Source organism: Pantherophis guttatus, chromosome 7 (genome assembly GCF_059756535.1).
Source record: "Pantherophis guttatus breed Tessera chromosome 7, ASM5975653v1, whole genome shotgun sequence".
Classification (NCBI taxonomy): domain Eukaryota; kingdom Metazoa; phylum Chordata; class Lepidosauria; order Squamata; family Colubridae; genus Pantherophis; species Pantherophis guttatus.
Genome location: NC_142069.1, coordinates 32,525,185 through 32,543,731, shown reverse-complemented (window position 1 = coordinate 32,543,731; position 18,547 = coordinate 32,525,185). Strand labels below are relative to the sequence as shown.

The window sequence follows — 18,547 nt, the reverse complement described above, 5'->3', positions numbered from 1 at the left end:
AACATACTAAAAAAACCTAGTTAACTACCTACTACAAAAATGAAGTCTGCAATTCTATTCTCATCTAATGAGGATGAGGACTTTCTAAAATTGGGACTTCACATGCATTTGCCTATCTAACCCAGTATGGTTTTCTGCAATCTTCTGCAATCTGACCTCTTGCAGAACAATCCAGGTTTGTTGGGACGGTAATTTGCATCATCCCTCTCGCTGTCCTAGCTAGATGATACTGTTGTAGAGTACCAGTTGTAAAGGAATCTGGCTACTTTAGCAGTAACTATCCAGGTAATAGGATAATTCTCTTTTAGAACCTTATCTTTTGGGAGGACAGGGCCTGGTGAGGCAAATCTGATGTGGTAGTGACCTTTGCAAAGATTCAGCCTATTTTTTCCTTTTTACAGCTGCAGCAGTTAACATAAAAATATGTTTGTGACTAAACCTTGCAGAAGCTTGGTGGACCTACAGTGTTTTTGCATTTTTATGTATCAGGCACACAGATTTACTCCCAAAGAAGGAAAAGGTTATAAATAATAGCTTTTGTTTTGCCATAAAATTCAATTATGTAAACCTGGGTGATCTGGGAACAACAAATGAGTACAAAACTATATGTAGCCCAAGGGTTGCAAGTTCCCCACCTGTCTTAAATGGAAATAGTAGCAAAGTTAGCTTTTTCTGCATGCAAATCATGTGTTTGTTATGCCCCTTAGAGATAATGGGGGAAAGAACTCTGGGAAACTATTTTGGTTCATCTTTGAAGCATTCAAAATATAGAAACATCTAGACTAGAACTTTAAAATTCCATGTGGGGTCACTTCTCTATTATCTTAGAAGGACAAACTGTTTTCTGAATGAAATTGATGGTCTCCCAGGCTTCAGCATATCTAGACAATTGCTTATACAGATCAGTGTTTTTTTCACATCTGTTATTAACATTTTTTTCCATGGCTTTAGCTGGAGAAGATTGCTGGGCTCTGCATACACAAAAGAAGGCTATTCCATGTGCCAAGATGCTTCCATTCACAACAGATTGTATCTGAGACCTGAATATAAATCTCTTCCACTGAAGGAGGGGAGATTTTATACCAGTGAACAGAATTTCTATCAAAAGAAATTAAGCAGTTCTTCCTTTTGTGTGGCTGAGGCTTCCTCCTCCTCTCCACTCCCCCCTTTTTTCATATTAATTGAGAATTATGTATCAATCATATGAGGATTCAAAGTCTCCCCACCAAGATATAATTGATACCTTTTAATATTTGTTCACGTTTATAAACTAATGGTTATTTCATTGTTGGAATTTAAATGTTATGTGGCTTTGTCCAAAAGGCATCCATTCCTATTTAAATCTAGAGGAAAAAGGAGGAAAGAAGTGAGAACAGTTTACTTGTATATTAGGGTTGAACATTCTCAGAAGAGAAAGTAATTTTTTGTTCAAAATAGTTATTTAAGTATTGCATAAACAAATAAATATGAATGCTCATAGAAATCTATGCATTAAAACATCTGTTTATCCTGGGTGCATGGCAAATTATACCTAACGATGGTATTATTAATAGAGAGATCAGCACATTTCTAATTTGCTTCGTTGTTTGGACCATTTTTACTCCATTCTGTTTTTTTTTTTTACTAGAATAACCAACCAAAGAAAAATACAAATGTATGCCACAACATTAAAATAGCCTGACAATCTCAGCATTGATAACCATTGTGATTTAAAAAGTGGGGGAAGGAAATGCTACAAAATAATGTTAAAAACATTTATCATGTTGCTTGTTACTTATTCTACTCCTAAGGGTTCCTAAGCTGGATAATAGTGAAAATAATGAAAACATATAAGATAAATATAAAGCTATATTAAAAATACGAGGAAAACTAAAGTATTACAAAACCTAGATTTAAATGAGGTAAAACTAATGTAAAAGATATACTTGGGTAATTATACATGTTTTCATCATGTGGTAATTGAGATCAGGATAGAGAGTTGCTCTCAGAAATGTATTCAGGAGCCCCAACCCAATAGAGACTATGGATTGGCTATTTGGGAGACTCTTGTGGCTTTCAGAGGCACAACTTTCTAGTTACCTGGATGGAGACCCTACTGGTGAAGGTGGAATCCAAGGCTGTTATTAGTATTGTCTTTATGATCAATAAGAGCTTCCCCCACTCAGCTGCTTAATTGTCAATGGTTGACAATGGGGTTTCCCAGACTTATAATGCTAGCTAGGAGATTTCAACCTGCTTTCATTGTAGGTGACTCATCAGCAGCTAACAAAGCATCAATCATGGGCCTGATCCTAGTCACTTAGAGCCTGACAAAGAGCAGAGATCACACTCTAATTATTCTTTTTTGGTTCAGAGCAGTAGCAATACGATCTGGATGGGGGCAGAGGGACATGTTAACAATCCCTTGCCATAGTCAGACTACTATTAGACTGTTTGGAGGTCTTCATAGCTGCTGCTGCCACCACATCACCTCTCCACAGGGAGGTAGAACTTATTTTGGTCCATTCACGGCAGTTTTATGGACCCTGTTGGATCTCAAAGGGAGCTTTTAGATTGTTCATGAGACTCTTGTGTATGATTTAAAGGAAGCCTTTCATGGAATGAAAGAGTGAAGACATTCTTAGATTGCATTGGATCTGTGCAAATCCGTTGATGAAAAAAAATATAGAGATAGAGTTAGCATGGCACTGATTATATCTCTATATATCCCTTCTCACCCCTATGTGAGTGGGTGGTATATGTCTTCATCAAACTTGGGTTCCCTACCAGAGGCCTGGGAGTTTGAGAGTTCTGAGCAGTATCTTAGCTGTTATTAGCACTGTTAATTTCTGGATAGAGAGCTAATATGATTCCTGGGATCTGCAGGAGCCATTCTCCCAGTTTAAGAGTCACAGTGTCACACTAAAGTCACAGTGCTCCTACTTCCACTGAGATTACTTTGAATTTTATTTTCCACATCCTCTCTAGTTCCTCCTTCAACCCCGGTATTCTCCAGCTTTTCATAGTTTTTCTTCCTGATGTTGCTGTTATCTGGCACCATTATATCTATCATCCCCACTGTCTATTGTCCAGTAATATCCAGTACTTGCCTGTCTGTATGGATCTGGAAGTTCCACAGGATGTTCTTATTCTCCACAACCTTCTATGGAATCTCCCATCTGGACTTGGGAGAATCTAGTCCATAGTGTGTGTAGATGTTCCTGTACACATTGCCAGTTACTTGGCTGTTCAGTGTATGCAGGGCCGGATTTTCCTATAGGCTAACTAGGCTTCAGCCTAGGGCCTCAAGATCCAGAGGGGCCTACACAGTGTGGGATTCTGGGTGTTCTAGGTGGCTCCGCCGAACCCTTTGTTAAATTGCTGGCTCCCCCGCCCCTCCGCACCACTATTTATTGCCAATAAATAGTGGTGGGCGAGGGGCGGGGGAGCCAGCAATTTAACAAAGGGTTCGGTGTTTTTTTTGTAATTTTATTGGCCCCCGGAGCTCCAGCATAGGCTAATTGGCCTCCCGGCTCTCAGCTGATCTGTCTCGCTGTTTTGCTTCCTTCCAAAGAGTGCTGATTTTTTTTCCCCTAGCTATACTGAGAAACGAAAGTGAAACTGCTTTGCTGTTGCTGCAAGGTTGGAAAATTAGGCAGGCAGAATTCTTTTCTTTTTCCTCACCAAAAAAGGTACGTGCAAACAATGGGAAATTTAGGGAAAAAGAGAAGAGTTCAGGATTTTAAAACACAAAAGAAAAAAAAGCTGTATTTAACTAGGGAATTGTAATAATTGAGATACTATTAATTGTATATTTCTGAAAGCAGAAATGGTTAAGTTGTGGTTTGGAGGAATATATGGGGGAAATTATTTGGTTTATTATTATTGGTAAATATAATTAATGGATTTGTAAGAAATTGGATTGCATGGAAATAATTGGAATATTCATGTTCATATTGATTAATATACAAAAAAGGTAGTTATATAACTAATTGATTTATATTAAAATGTTGAATTTATATTAAACAACTAATATTACATAATTAACCAATGTGAGGATGGATATAAAAATAGATGACAATGGGAAGGGGTATAATATAGAATAGAAGGGAAAAATTGAATTTGATTAAGATTAGAGATGAGGATGAGGGTAATATTGGTTTTTTACAAAAATAGATGAGGAATAAATATGGCAAAAAGGAAATATAGAAATTGTAAATTTAATTGAAATGACTAAACACTGTTTAAATTTGTGAACCGGCCAAATACTCTGTTCAAAGAAAATAGATTGTATGTTTGTATGTGTGTTTCTAATTATTGTTATTTATTCATATTTGTTCTCTTTTATTCTTTAAAGTTTAACAATTCATTCTTTATCTTAATATCTTTATATTTGTTTGGGGTTGGCTTTCTTCCCTTTCATCTTTTTTATTGTATAGCAATCTTTCTCCTCAAACCTACCACCTTTCTTTTCTTTCCTTCTTACCTTCTCTTCCTCCCCCTCTTCTTCTCCTCCCTACTTCCTCTTCCTTTCTCCTTCTCCTCCTCTCTTCCTCCCTCTCTCTCCTACTCTAATTTCCCTTCCCTTCCTTCATCCCTCTCTATTGCTGTATCCTTTTATGCATATGGACTACTCAGAGGGCTGAAAAAGTTATTTCTGACTGGTCCTCGCACTTTTGACCAGTCCTCGAACTTACGACTGTCCTCACATTTTACGTTTTTGCCCTATCTTGTCACCATGGTGAAGAAAAGCAGTTGTGAAATGAGTGAGATGGTTGTTAAGAATGCTGCACGGGCATAAATGTGAGGATGGTCATAAGTGTGAGGACCGGTCAAAAGTGCGAGGCCCAGTCAGAAATGACTTTTTTCAGCCCTCTAGGTAGTCCTTTTGTGCATATGGACTACTCAGAGAGCTGAAAAAGTTATTTCTGACTGGTCCTCCCACTTTTGACCAGTCCTCGAACTTACGACTGTCCTCACATTTTACGTTTTTGCCCTATCTTGTCACCATGGTGAAGAAAAGCAGTTGTGAAATGAGTGACATGGTTGTTAAAAAAGCTGCACGGGCATAAATGTGAGGATGGTCATAAGTGTGAGGACCGGTCAAAAGTGCGAGGCCCAGTCAGAAATGACTTTTTTCAGCCCTCTGGGTAGTCCTTTTGTGCATATGGACTACTCAGAGAGCTGAAAAAGTTATTTCTGACTGGTCCTCGCACTTTTGACCAGTCCTCGAACTTACGACTGTCCTCACATTTTACGTTTTTGCCCTATCTTGTCACCATGGTGAAGAAAAGCAGTTGTGAAATGAGTGACATGGTTGTTAAGAAAGCTGCACGGGCATAAATGTGAGGATGGTCATAAGTGTGAGGACCGGTCAAAAGTGCGAGGCCCAGTCAGAAATGACTTTTTTCAGCCCTCTGGGTAGTCCTTTTGTGCATATGGACTACTCAGAGAGCTGAAAAAGTTATTTCTGACTGGTCCTCGCACTTTTGACCAGTCCTCGAACTTACGACAGTCCTCACATTTTACATTTTTGCCCTATCTTGTCACCATGGTGAAGAGAAGCAGTTGTGAAATGAGTGACATGGTTGTTAAGAAAGCTGCACGGGCATAAATGTGAGGATGGTCATAAGTGTGAGGACCGGTCAAAAGTGCGAGGCCCAGTCAGAAATGACTTTTTTCAGCCCTCTGGGTAGTCCTTTTGTGCAGATGGACTACTCAGAGAGCTGAAAAAGTTATTTCTGACTGGTCCTCGCACTTTTGACCAGTCCTCGAACTTACGACTGTCCTCACATTTTACCTTTTTGCCCTATCTTGTCACCATGGTGAAGAAAAGCAGTTGTGAAATGAGTGAGATGGTTGTTAAGAAAGCTGCACGGGCATAAATGTGAGGATGATCATAAGTGTGAGGATCGGTCAAAAGTGCGAGGCCCAGTCAGAAATGACTTTTTTCAGCCCTCTGAAAAAAGTCTATGCACATAGCCACACCCACCCGGTCACATGATGAGCTACCCACGCCTACACAGTCACGTGACCAGCTAGCCACGCCCACCCAGTCACATTGCCAAGCCACACCCCCAACTAAGCCACGCCCACAGAACCTGTTGTTAAATATTGAATCCCACCACTGGTGAAAGGGCCTCATAAGTGGAATAGCCTAGGGCCTCTTTCAATCTAAATCCGGCCCTGAGTGTATGTTGTTCCTGCCTGAATCTTACACCCTGCTATTGTGTGTTAGACTCTCTCTCAGGCCTCTCTGCATAGTTTGCACTTTGCACTAGACACCTTGCACCTGTCTAGTGTGGCAGGCCCTTGCTTCTGGTGAATCTAGTCCTTAGCGCCTGTTCTTATGCTGCAATGATCAGCGCCTCACTGCTGTCTCTTAGTCAAGCCCTTTCTAGTTGCTCATAGAATTTCCTAGTCTGCCGTCGTAGCTTGCTATCAATAGAACATCCCACACAGCAGCGGTCCCCAATCTTTTTGGCTGCATAGACCAGTGGTGGTACGTGGCGGGGGTGGGGGGAGGAGGGGATGAGTTTGTGTGCTCAACCTAATCCTGTGAATGAGCAAATGAAGCTTTGTGTGCTCATCCACTGCTTATGCAGCCTGGTTCCCAACGGGCAGCGGCCAGGTAGCAGGCTGCAGTCCAGGGGTTGGGGCCCCCTGGTATACAGGGTCTTTTTCTTACCATGGCACTTCCTCTGCTTCATCTTCCTCCCAGGTCTACTGCTGCCTCAACAGCTCATTTTACTTATGTATTCCTGGATGTTCTGGGTTTTGTCCAGGGCAGGGGCTTTGACACTCACCAGACTCTACCTGCCGTCTTTCTGGTTGGTATACAGATTTTGGGAATTGGTAACAGTACTGCTGGTAGTTCCAGCCCATCAGTCTTAACTACCTTCCCTCTCTTAAGTACCATCTGGCCACACTTCTCCAGGCCAAATGACATCCCAGTGTCTTCCCTGCAGATCCATGTCAAGTGGACCAGCAAGCCAATGTTGACACTTAGCAAACAACTTAATGTCATCCATGTAAAAAAATAATATAAAAATGGGATTTGTTTTGTTGGCTCGAGATAGGCAGTATAGTAGTTCTTTTCTAACATCACAGGATATGCATTTTGTTTTGTTCTTAAGAAAACAAAACATTTATTGAGGGAAGAGATATAGAAGCAAGCAGTATGAAAGTAATCAGCTGTTTTATTGTTTTCACAGTAGCAAGCATTTAAACCAATTCTGACACACTTTGAAGGGATTAACATATGGGGTACCAATGTGCTGTCTTATTAGTCTTGGACTTTCAGCAAAAGCTATGGCCGGAAAAGAAACTTGGTATTGTATTGCTACTAATCTCATTATATTGATTGATTGAATTTATATTGCCATCTATTTGCCCATGGCGACTCAAGGCGGCTTACAGAATATAAAACCACATTTAAAACAATAAAACTAATAAAAAGAATCAAATAAATTAATATAGTATAATAAAATCACACCACCACCCCCGAGCGACAGCAGATCACACAACCCATTTAATGGGCTCCATCCCACTCTGGGTTCCCCGAGCCCACTGGTAGAACCAGATCTTCAGCGCCTGGTTTGGACTGGTTTGAATCTCATCTGTGTGCAAATAACATAAAACCAAAAATGAATGAGCCTCGTATTGGCAATATAGACTAGATTGCAAGGCAGCTGAAAAAGTTAACAGTACAAGTAGAAACCATTCAGCTGCCCTATCTTCATGTCATTATGTTCCTGTAAGCAAATGATTAAGAGTATTGTATTTAGTTTGGTTAGGTGGGTGGCCTGTATTCTACTGTGCAAAACGAGCCAAGTTTTATTGGAAACTATTGATAGATAACAGCTACATTTTTATTTTGGTTCAGAACGCAATGTGTCCATGAGTTACTTAAAAATAAATAAATAAATCCAGCTTTCTCAGCCAAGTTTCTGTGTTAGGAAGCGGTGGTTGTTCCTATGTTGCTATTTAGAAAAATCTTGCTTTTTCCTGGACATTGCATCTATCTTTAGGCAATGGTGTTTCTTGCCTTTTCAAGAACAAATATGAAATAGCAATGAAACAAAATACTAAAATCTATTACAAAAACTATCTTGTTTATGAGTAGTTTTACATCTGTAGTTAAAACTATTAGATATACATATAATTCTATGGAATTATAGTTTTTCACTACACAACTTGTAATTCACACTTCATTAGTGCAAGAAATATCAAGATTCTAAAGCTACTACACTATGCTCAACATAGCTCAAAATTAATTTGTCCCATCATCAATAACTAATGAAGCACATCCCTCTCTAATAGCAGGAGTTTAGCTGATTGATAAGCATAGCCAAGAGAGCCTGCAATTCTTACATCCCACTTAAAAAGAAAATACTGGCACCTTTCAAGCAGAGGCAGATACATTTTAGAGGAAAAATGGGAAGCAGTTTCATAAATGCCAAAATACCTCTGTTCGGGGGTACTTATGTTCTTTTGTTTTTGAAGATGAATTTATTTGTGTTCAGTGCTCATCTCACTGTGCTCAATTTTTCAGGAAGGAAAAGTCTCATGCACAATACTTGAAGCAGGAAATAGCACTAATTTCTAACGCTGATACAAATATTATGAGAGCCAAATTGGTCAAATGGCTAAAGCACCAAGCATATAAGTACTATGAAACCAAGTTTGGTCTACTTATTAAGGCCCCCGACTAGAAACCATGAGATTTTGAGCCCTAATCCTGCTATAGGCATGAAAGCCAGCTGGGTGATTTTCAGTCAGTCACTTTCTTGTAACCCAACTCATCTCAAAGCTTTGTTGCTATGGAGAAAATAGGAGGAAGATTAGGTATGTTTGCTGCCTTGAATTATTTATAAAAATAATAAAAGCAGGGTAAAAATATCTAAATATTATCAATTTGGTTTTGACTTTTTCATATAGTTTGTTGGTTACAGTAGTATCTTTCCCTGCATAAATGTAATATGTTGTTTAGCTTTTCCATAATTCACCAGCTTGGATAGTTAAGTATTCCAGGCCTCTAGAAATTTAGGGGATGACTGTGTTTAATAATTTTGATCACTTGAAAAGCTGTAATTTTCAAGAACTTACTAAGTACAAGAGCAAACTGTATCAGAGCAGCACTCAGTGATTTCAGGAAGATGTAATAGCACTTTAATTAATATTCATAGCATGGCTCAATACTGAGAAATATGATAAGCTGCTTTCATTACATAAAAATGTATTCTATGTCAAAAATTAGTTTTGGGAATATTCTCTGAAAACTCTTTATGTTGATGTAAAAATAGGAAGGTGCTGACAATTTAGACATGCAGATTGAATAAAAACATGCTCTCAAACTATTCTGTGAAAGGTATAGGTCATTCCAGAATGATCCCAAAGCATTAATATTTGTTGTATAGGAAACAGATGATATGAAAAGCAGCTGAACTCTGAATCAATGCCATTGATATTTTGGAAATAATTTAGAGTGTTTTGGCTATAAACCAATCATCTGATAATCTGTTTATATTTGATTAATAATCTCCATCATCCACTACGAAGACAGTTCTTGATCATCCTGGCTGAATGTGATGGGCATTGAAATATATCCCAAAGACACCAGGGGAATTCCACTACATGAATGTGTCTTAATATGAAATCATTTCACACTATGTTTTTAAAAGAGTCACTTAAACACAATAGGGAAGCAGTGAGAGGTGGCAGGCTCATAGCATCACTAAGACATCTTTTTGTGAACTAATCTATTTCTCAGTAGGAAACAGAAAACTACAATAACAACAACAGAGCTATACCTAAAATATATAAAATAAGCCCCCTCTGAAAATAAGCCCTTCCCGAAAATATTTAAATGCATGGGCAGCCAGTCCCCACCATTTCCTCTGGTTTCCTCCATGTGCTCCAAAATAATAAGACTGCCCCGAAAATAAGGCCAAGCACTTATTTCGGGGTTCAAAAAAATATAAGACATGGTCTTATTTTCAGGGAAACATGGTAATAAACAGGATTATAAACAGTCACCACTAAAATTATTTTCAATTTTTCCTGCTTCTTTTAAAAGTAAGACATAGGGATGGGATGGGTAGGCACATTATAAAAGAAGAGAAGTGAGACATTTAGAGCTGAGCCACAGGTAGAAATTTCTGTCAAATGGGAAAAGATCTACTTGATATATGGAAATATCAATATGCTGTCAGTTTCATATTGCAGCAGAAATTATTCATAGATCAGGATGTTTACTGAAACTCTTTAAGACAAATAAGGTTGTAATCAAAATTAAAATTTTCATGATTCCAGGTGTATACATATTATTTATGGTACTTATATTGCTAAGTTTTCAAACAACCCACTCTCAATTTTAGCTCCACACTCATGCTTCCATTCCTCACAAACTTGAACAAAGTGCTACTAGGGACGCTCAACAATCAGGTATGTCAGTTACAATTTTATTTTCCACAAGAGCAATAATCATCTAATTTTTCATTCTTTTGTCATCACTGAAATTACTGGGCAAGAAAATAATTGAAAAATAAATATGAAGCAATATTAGACAACCGAAAACAGGCAGTAATGAAAGATAGAACTGTATAATGGACAAAAGAAAAGAAAGAAAATACTTTTATTGGTGTAGGCAAGTGAGTTGAAATGAATAGGAAGCTAAAGTTACATTTGATCACATACATTTATTCTCAAGAATTGTTGTGGAATTGCACTTTAATGGAGATTACTCATCAAGTCCACTGGATACATTATGTGTGTAGATTCAGTGCTTCTGTAGCTCTTTCATTCTGTTGAGTGCACTACCAGCTTTGAACCACTCAATCTGAGTCTCATTGAAGGTGTGGTTCAATGTTATTGTTTCTTGGCTCCCATTAGGATGTTTAATGATGCATTTCAGGGGCTGTTGGAGAAATTAGAGAAATATATATATTTTTGGACTTCCTATGATAAGTATGCATTTTGTTAAATCATCATTAACTCTGGTGGTTTTTAGACATCTGATATCCTCTAAAACATTTACCACAGGAACTTAGGAACATATAGTTTCTGAATTTAGGGGTCCACATAATATGCCACAATTTATTCCCTCATTTGATCATTTAGCAAATCTTACCAAATATTGAACACAAAATATGTAAGGATCCAGGTACTGTGCTAGACTTGGCAGAACACAGCATTTCCCCTAGTAGGCCTCTTAAATTAAATATTTTACTTTAACCCATTAATGTTAAGACACACCAGCCAAGAAATGCTGCTCTCCCCCATTTTAATATCCCTGCAATGCTTCAAATCTCAATAGTGCTCTGGAATGCTCCTGCATCAAGGCTGAAGAAGTTTAGAGAAGCACCATCTCCAAGTGAGTGTAGCTGCTTCAGCACATGAAGCATTGGCAAGTATTCAGTTTCCACTCTCAACACTAGATTTGAAAAAAATACTTAATTCTTCCCCAAAATACAATAAGTATTCTTTAAATTCATGTATAACAAAATATTTTGTTGAAAGAAAGAGGAAAAAACACAGCTACTAGAGTGAAGAAACACTAGCCACCATATATGATTTCTAAATATACTAGGGCTATGCAAAGCATTTTGTTTTGTTTCAAACATGAAATTTCACAAAATTTAAAAATGTTCTATTTTGAATATGAAACTGCTTCTGAGGTGTTTCAAGCCCCAAACAGTCTCGACACCTGTCCAAGCCTGAGGTACTTCCAAAATGCATGGAATAGCTTGTCTTGAACTCAAAACACCAGTTTGCTACTCTCAACAATAAAAATTTATCTTCCAAATGTTTTGTACACTCTTCTAATTTCCTGTAGATTTGAATATTTCTGAGAATTCAAGTAATTTGCAGTACGGTTGTAATAATATTTATTCTTATTATCTTCTATACTCTTCCCTTTTATTGGTATTATTATGATTATGATTATTCTGTCGCTTTGCATGTACACAGAGCTTCTGCACTGAAGACAAATTCCTTGTGTGTCTAATTACACTTGGCCAAATAAAGTATTCAGTTTCATTTGATATAAGTTGTATTTTTAATATGTAAAATTCAGCAAAAAGTATTAATGTATTTTCAAATACATTGTTGCATTATCAGAACCCTGAAATACAGTAGTTCATGATAAAGAAGGTACAAGAAAATGAGTTGGAGAAGGAGTATGGCTGAGAGCTGGGACCATTTACCTTTCCGGGGGCAAAATCTTTTAGACCCACAATGCTTAGCTTGTCCACAGGGTGAATCTTGTCATAATCAGCTGGATCAGCAAATGTTAGTGGCAAGAGTCCTTGCTTCTTCAAATTGGTTTCTGTTAAAAGATTTAAATTTAATATATTAGAATGTGCATTCCAGTAGACTATTGCAAAGAGCAAAACCGCAATGCTATTTGTGCATTTTGCAATATGCCTTGCATCTCATCATCACAAGTACCTTCAAATATTTATGAAATTGATTGCTTATCACCCTACTTGCATCTAATTTTGTTAAATTGATAGGAATGGTAGTTGTACTATCACAAAGTAACATTTTCATTTTTCACTGAAAGATGAAATTGATAGGAAATTAACTCCACCTCTTCAATGGCAGAGTTTAAGATCTTTTTCCTGCCATGTGCAGAAAACTCCATTCCATAAAAGCAGACATGCCATCCTACTACCAGCTTGCTTTGGAGTACAATATATATAGATCCTCTCTCACTGGGACAACCCTTAGTTCCCTAACCCTCTTAACCAGCATTAGCACTATCAAATGATTGCCATCAATTGAAGTATTAACAGGCTGTGTACTTTACTGAGGTACTTTTAAAAATTGCTAAGATGAGATTTTAAAGGCTAGATCAGTAGTTCCCAACCTTTTTTTGGCCATGCCCCACCTAAGCATTTCTAAAATCCTGATCCCCCACCCCCCCGATGACATATAATTCTTACTATTCAAAAAGTGAACTCCTACTCACACAGAGGAAACCTAAAAGGTCATTAACTTGGTTTAAGCAAAGTTCCAATTGCCCCCATTAAAAATCAAATTGCTCCCCTGTGGGGCGTGGGCCCCACCTTGGGAACCACAGGGCTAGGTGGTTGAGGAAACCAGAAGGAATTAAAGATCACAATGAGAGAAGAGCATTTGAATTTACTAATACAAAATGGAACAAAATACTTTAACATACTGAAGAATAATTGTGAACAATGGATCCATAAACTAATTTTTAAAATGTCTGACATTATGGATAGGCTATGTTTGGAATGATATGGAAAGACATATTATACTGGATATACAAATGAATGAATTTAAAGCCCTTTGGATAAACTGAGCCAGTCATTTTCCAAATACATTCTTCCCGGTTATTGTGAGGTGTAGCCCATGACTTACCAGAAGCCCTTGATGTAGGTAATACAGACTGTGGTCTAAGAATAGAAAGTTCTCTTGATGGCACCATCTCTTAAGCCAGTGGTTTATTTCTAAAATTCTTTGTTCCCTCATTGGATGTGGACTTTTCATTAGAAGCACCAATGAAAACATCACCTGTGCTTCTAACTCCTTAAATTTTTTGCTGCTCATAGTTTCCTGATATTGTTTTCAGGGTCATTATCATGTCATTCATCCCCACATGAACGAGCAGAAAGGGATAGTAAACTGTAGGCTTGATTATTTTAGTAAGGCTCTCAGCCACATCTTTGATTTTGCTCCAGGGAGACAACATACCTCCCTAAAATGACTGACGAGTCTCAGGCTGCTGATTCCGGTCCCCTGATAAGTGAATCTCCTACTATTACCAACACTCGGCTTTTTTTTCTTGGGAAAGTATGGGCTACTTTTCTTCCTGTCACAGGAACACTTGATGATGTTCCCTTCTCAAGATATCTGCATGCTGTTGTGGCTCCGATCACCAAGCCTGTGTTATCAGCAGGAGAGAACTCCAAGAGTGAAGAAGAGGAGTTGGCAAGGCCTCCCTCTCCAGGACCCTCCTCTCTGGCAATGCCTCCGGTGCCCTCCGAAGGCCAAGAGATAGGCCCGGGGCCAAGCACTTCCACACAGCCGCAGGTGGACAGTAATGATGATGATGATGAGTCTTGGCTGGACCCTCGACAGCGTCGCAGAGATAAGCGCGCGCAGCAAAGGAAGAGGCATGCCAGGGATTAGGCTGAGTCACTGGACCACACCCCACAGGGTATAAAAGGGGGTGTGGTGGCCGTTCAAGCTCTGTGACGAGCAAAAACTGATATTGAACAAACCTCTCTGCATTGCTGGACTTTTTGAATATTCTCTTATCTGTTGTGTGTTGGCTTTGAAAAACACTCCCTTCGTAAGTAAAAGACTCTTGGCAGCCAGTCACTGGGTTGCTGCCAAGTCTGCTCTTAGAGAAACCTTTGTCGGCTGGTTTATTTCACTATTGACTGTCTGTGGGGGTGCGTGTGTGAGACGGGGACAGAACACATGCTTTCTTTAAGGATGAGGATATAAAATCGACTGCACTGAATTGGGCTAAACTAGGCAGCAGGTACAAGTATTGACAACAATTCAAAACTTATCAATTGTAACAGTATATACTCCTAAACAATTTTTATCTTATTTACTTATTTAAGTTTTTACATTTATACCACAATAAGGAAATAATCTCATTCTTACTTTGTCTTGAGTTTTATTAGATTTTATTAACATTGCTTTTTCTCTATCTCCACCAATTGCCTGAAGATATACAAGAAAGTCAAACTAAATATGAATTCTATTATTCTGGTGAGCAAAATATATTATACATCTAATAGCCTTCTAGCAGCAGTTGTTTTGCAGAAAGTGGCAGTCTTACCATGAATCCTGGCAAAGCTCTTGACAATAATGGCCCTTCCTCCTAGATGTCGCGGCTCCAACGCTGCATGTTCCCGACTTGAGCCTTCCCCGTAGTTTTCATCTCCAACAACAATCCATTTAACATTATGTTTCTGAAACAAACAAAATATTTATTCAATAGTGTAATACATAATAATATTATGTATAATACATACATAAATTATGTCAGGAAGCAAAGCAAAAAATAAGTCTGTTACTCTATTGTTCTTTGAAAAAAATGGTAAGAACAACAATGAATGATTGCATCTGAAAACTTGAGAGCTATGAAAATGGGAAAAGCATACATCCAGTTGTAAAATGTTGGAAGGAGACTAGTAACTGGTAAATTTCCAAAAAATCGTAAGTTGTCTTTCAAAAAAATATTGTGTTGCCATCAGGGAAAGCATACGATACTGGTATATATTCCTTTTAAGCAACTGCCTGTTTTTCCTCTCTCACAAAGCCATAAGATAGAACTACCCACAATGGTCTGTGAAGTTATAAAGAATGCCATCTGCATACCAGGATTGGGCAACCTCTGGCTGGTATTTCAGCAATACCACGACCCTCTTTTCTTTTTTTTTAAATTTGATTTATATGCCGCCCTTCTCTGGAGACTCAGGGCGGCTTACAATGCGTTAAGCAATAGCCTTCATACTTTTGTATATTTATACAAAGTCAGCTTATTGCCCCCACAAACTGGGTCCTCAATTTACCTACCTTAGAAAGGATGGAAGTCTGAGTCAACCTTGAGCTGGTGAGATTTGAACTTACAGTAATTGCAGACAGCTGGTGTTAATCACAATGCTATTAGTCTGCTAAACCACCAGGCCCTCTTGCAAAACTCTGCCCAAATGTTCAGAGAAAAGTGGTATATGGAGCTTCCTCTACCTCTTCCATTTCTCAGACAAAGCTTTTGGGTACTTAGGCTGCAAAGGCCTGGCACTAAAAGACACATCCTCGACCTTCAACCCTCTGGTGCAGGACCTTTCCAGACAGCAGCATGCATAGAGGATTTCACCCTATCCCCTAACACATCTGGCCTGCTGGAGAACACCTTGAGAGACCCTTGTGTCAGATTTTGTTTTCAGCTTCCTAGCATCCTAAGAATAAATAAGTAGTGGCAATGTTTTATTTAATGTAAACACCAAGGAAAGACATTTTCATTCTCAAGTTTGAATGCATTTAAATGTGTAGGCCTGTTATCTTGTGTCAATTACTCTAGTGAAGTGAGCACAAATGTAACTAAGGAAAACATAAACATAATAACAAAGTGTTCACAGTTAAGAGAAGGGGCAGAAAAGTTCTCATACTGAGTTAGACCCAATTTAATATTCTCTATTTTAAGTGACAGTTATTCTAGGTTTTCTGACAGTGCTCTTTCCCAGTGTTTCCAAGAGCCATCTAAAAAACAGAAAAATTCTAATGACGGTCAAGGTCTCAGATCTACCCAGAACATCCACTATTTTCAGTTCTGGACTTCTGTTCTGAGCATATGGTCTCTGGCTCCTCACAGCATCTGAATGGCTGTACTGAAAAACAGTCTCTTTCTGCTGCTACACACACACATTGTGCCTAAAATACAATTAAATTTCAGAGCCTTACCTTGTAGTAACGGGCTGTGTCTGGAACAGGTCCAAACTCCTGTGTTAATGCATTTCTAACTGAGTTTGCCTTGTCATTTTCAATATTTATAGCTCCAATCAATAGATTGTTTGAAATGTTGTCCAGGTGCCCACGGAATTTGAGCCAGGGGCCTGCTGCTGAAATGTGGTCAGTTGTACATTTCCCTTTTACCTGAATGCAAGATAATTTCAGACATTCAGTCTGCATAAAAAGAGCATTCTGACAGCATCAAGCAATTCTTTAGGACCCCAACATTTATTTTACCCTCTGGATCATTACCTTGTAGCATGAAGCAGCTTGCGCATCCCAAGGAAGCTCTGAGCTATACCATTGGGAGTATACATTTCCAGAAGGGTCATCCATTCATCCATGACAGGCAGGTTATAGACAAGGGATCAAACTAAATATGATCCACTGGAGAAGGAAATGCAACCCCCTCCAGTATTCTGCCAAGAAAACCAAATGGATATTCACAACCAAGACAATGTAAACATGATATGGAAGATGAGCCCACAAGATCAGATAGTATCCAACAAGCTACTGAGGAAGACCAGAGGGCAAGTACGAGTAGCAATTATGAAAGCCAAAAGAATGTGTAGTTGCTAATATGCCAGAGACAAAAAGAAAGTTCTTTGCTGTAAATATATATAAATAAAAAACCCACTAGTATGCAGAATGTAGAACCGTGAAGAAACAAACATGATGTCAGAGCAGAAACTCAAGATTCAACATTGATATTCAGGGACTCAACAAACTGAAGCAGATCGGAATGGGTCATTTCACATTAGAAGAACACCCGATCTTCTACTATGGACAAAGGAAAAAATAGAGAAGAAATGGAGCAGCTACCATTATTAATAAAAGGTTGTCAGAGTCGATGCTCAGATACAACCCCCACAAAATGACAAAATACTATAAGTTTACATCCAAGGCAAGCCAACTAGCATTATAGTGGATCAAGTCTATATTCCAACCACATATGCAGAGGAAGTAAAGACTGGATGATTCTATAGTAACTTGAAATGCTTTCTTGATGCAACACCGAAATGGACACTCCATATAGGTATACCGGAATACTAACGTTGGGAACGAAATAGCATTTGGAATAATGGAAAAATGTGGTCTTTGTATACAAACTGAAGCAGGAAACTTAGTAATAGATTTTTTTCAAGACAATTAGACATTTGCCTTCTTTCAAGAACCTACAATACACCTTTACATATGGATATCACTGGATGACAAACGCCTACATCAAATTGACTATATAAGACACCAGGCTAGAACTCATGAGATTCTGACTTCTAATCCCACTTTAAGCATGAAAGCCGGGTGGGCAACTTTGGGCCATTCTGTCTTTCTCAGCCTAATCCATCTCATGGAGTTGTTGTGGGGAAAATAGGAGGAGAAAGGAATATTAGGTATGCTTGCTGCCTTGAATTATTTATAAATAATTTATAAACAACCTGAGAAATAATAAATGTGGAAATAAAAACAAATGCATAATCTGCAAGTACTACTGTATTCAATCAGCAAAAAAAGAAGATATGTTGCTGTCTTAGGTTATAAACTTCCATTTGCAAAATTACAACTTAAATTAATGAAAACAGAGTCATACCAATGAGATAAGTCCCAAGTAATATTTAATATGATTGTAGGGTGAAGATAAAGTAGATTTAATTGGTTAGATTTGATAAATAAGAATGCCTGAAGAACACTAGACTGAAAAGATGAAACAAAAAAAACATCCTGTAAAAGAAGAAAGTGAAGTTGCTGTCTGCTGACATATTGCAAACAGGACATATTTTCAATGCTGAGGAAAGACAGAAAGCAAAAGATGATAGAAATAGAAGAAAAATTGTCTAATTGAATTCCAGAAAACAACAAGAATCAAGAAGTTATACCTCAATAAGCAATGCATTGAAACTGAGGATAACAATCAAATGGAAAAGGCAAGTGATTTAACCTTTTATGCAATGGTTAGAAAATTTAAAGGAACATACACTCAGTCTCTGACGAATAGACTAAGAATAATCCCACACTTTGGATTCTCCAAGCAGCGCACTGGAGAATAGCAATAGCAATAGACTTATATACTTCACAG

The 18,547-nt window shown here is 38.2% G+C and overlaps 1 protein-coding gene across 4 annotated transcripts in view; it reads right to left on the bottom strand.

Annotated features, from left to right (window-relative positions):
- Window positions 1-10,421: 10,421 nt before the first annotated feature.
- The window catches only part of ACO2 (aconitase 2), a 29,840-nt gene continuing 21,714 nt past the window's right edge, over window positions 10,422-18,547 (bottom strand). For all 4 annotated transcript variants that reach the window (XM_087873115.1, XM_087873113.1, XM_034403633.3 and 1 more), the window contains 4 exons: window positions 16,426-16,617; window positions 14,801-14,933; window positions 12,186-12,307; window positions 10,422-10,897 (listed from right to left, as the gene is read on the bottom strand). In XM_087873115.1, coding sequence (XP_087729241.1) covers window positions 10,760-10,897; window positions 12,186-12,307; window positions 14,801-14,933; window positions 16,426-16,617 — 585 coding nt within the window. In that variant the 3' untranslated portion in view covers window positions 10,422-10,759. The remainder of the gene's footprint in view (window positions 10,898-12,185; window positions 12,308-14,800; window positions 14,934-16,425; window positions 16,618-18,547) is intronic.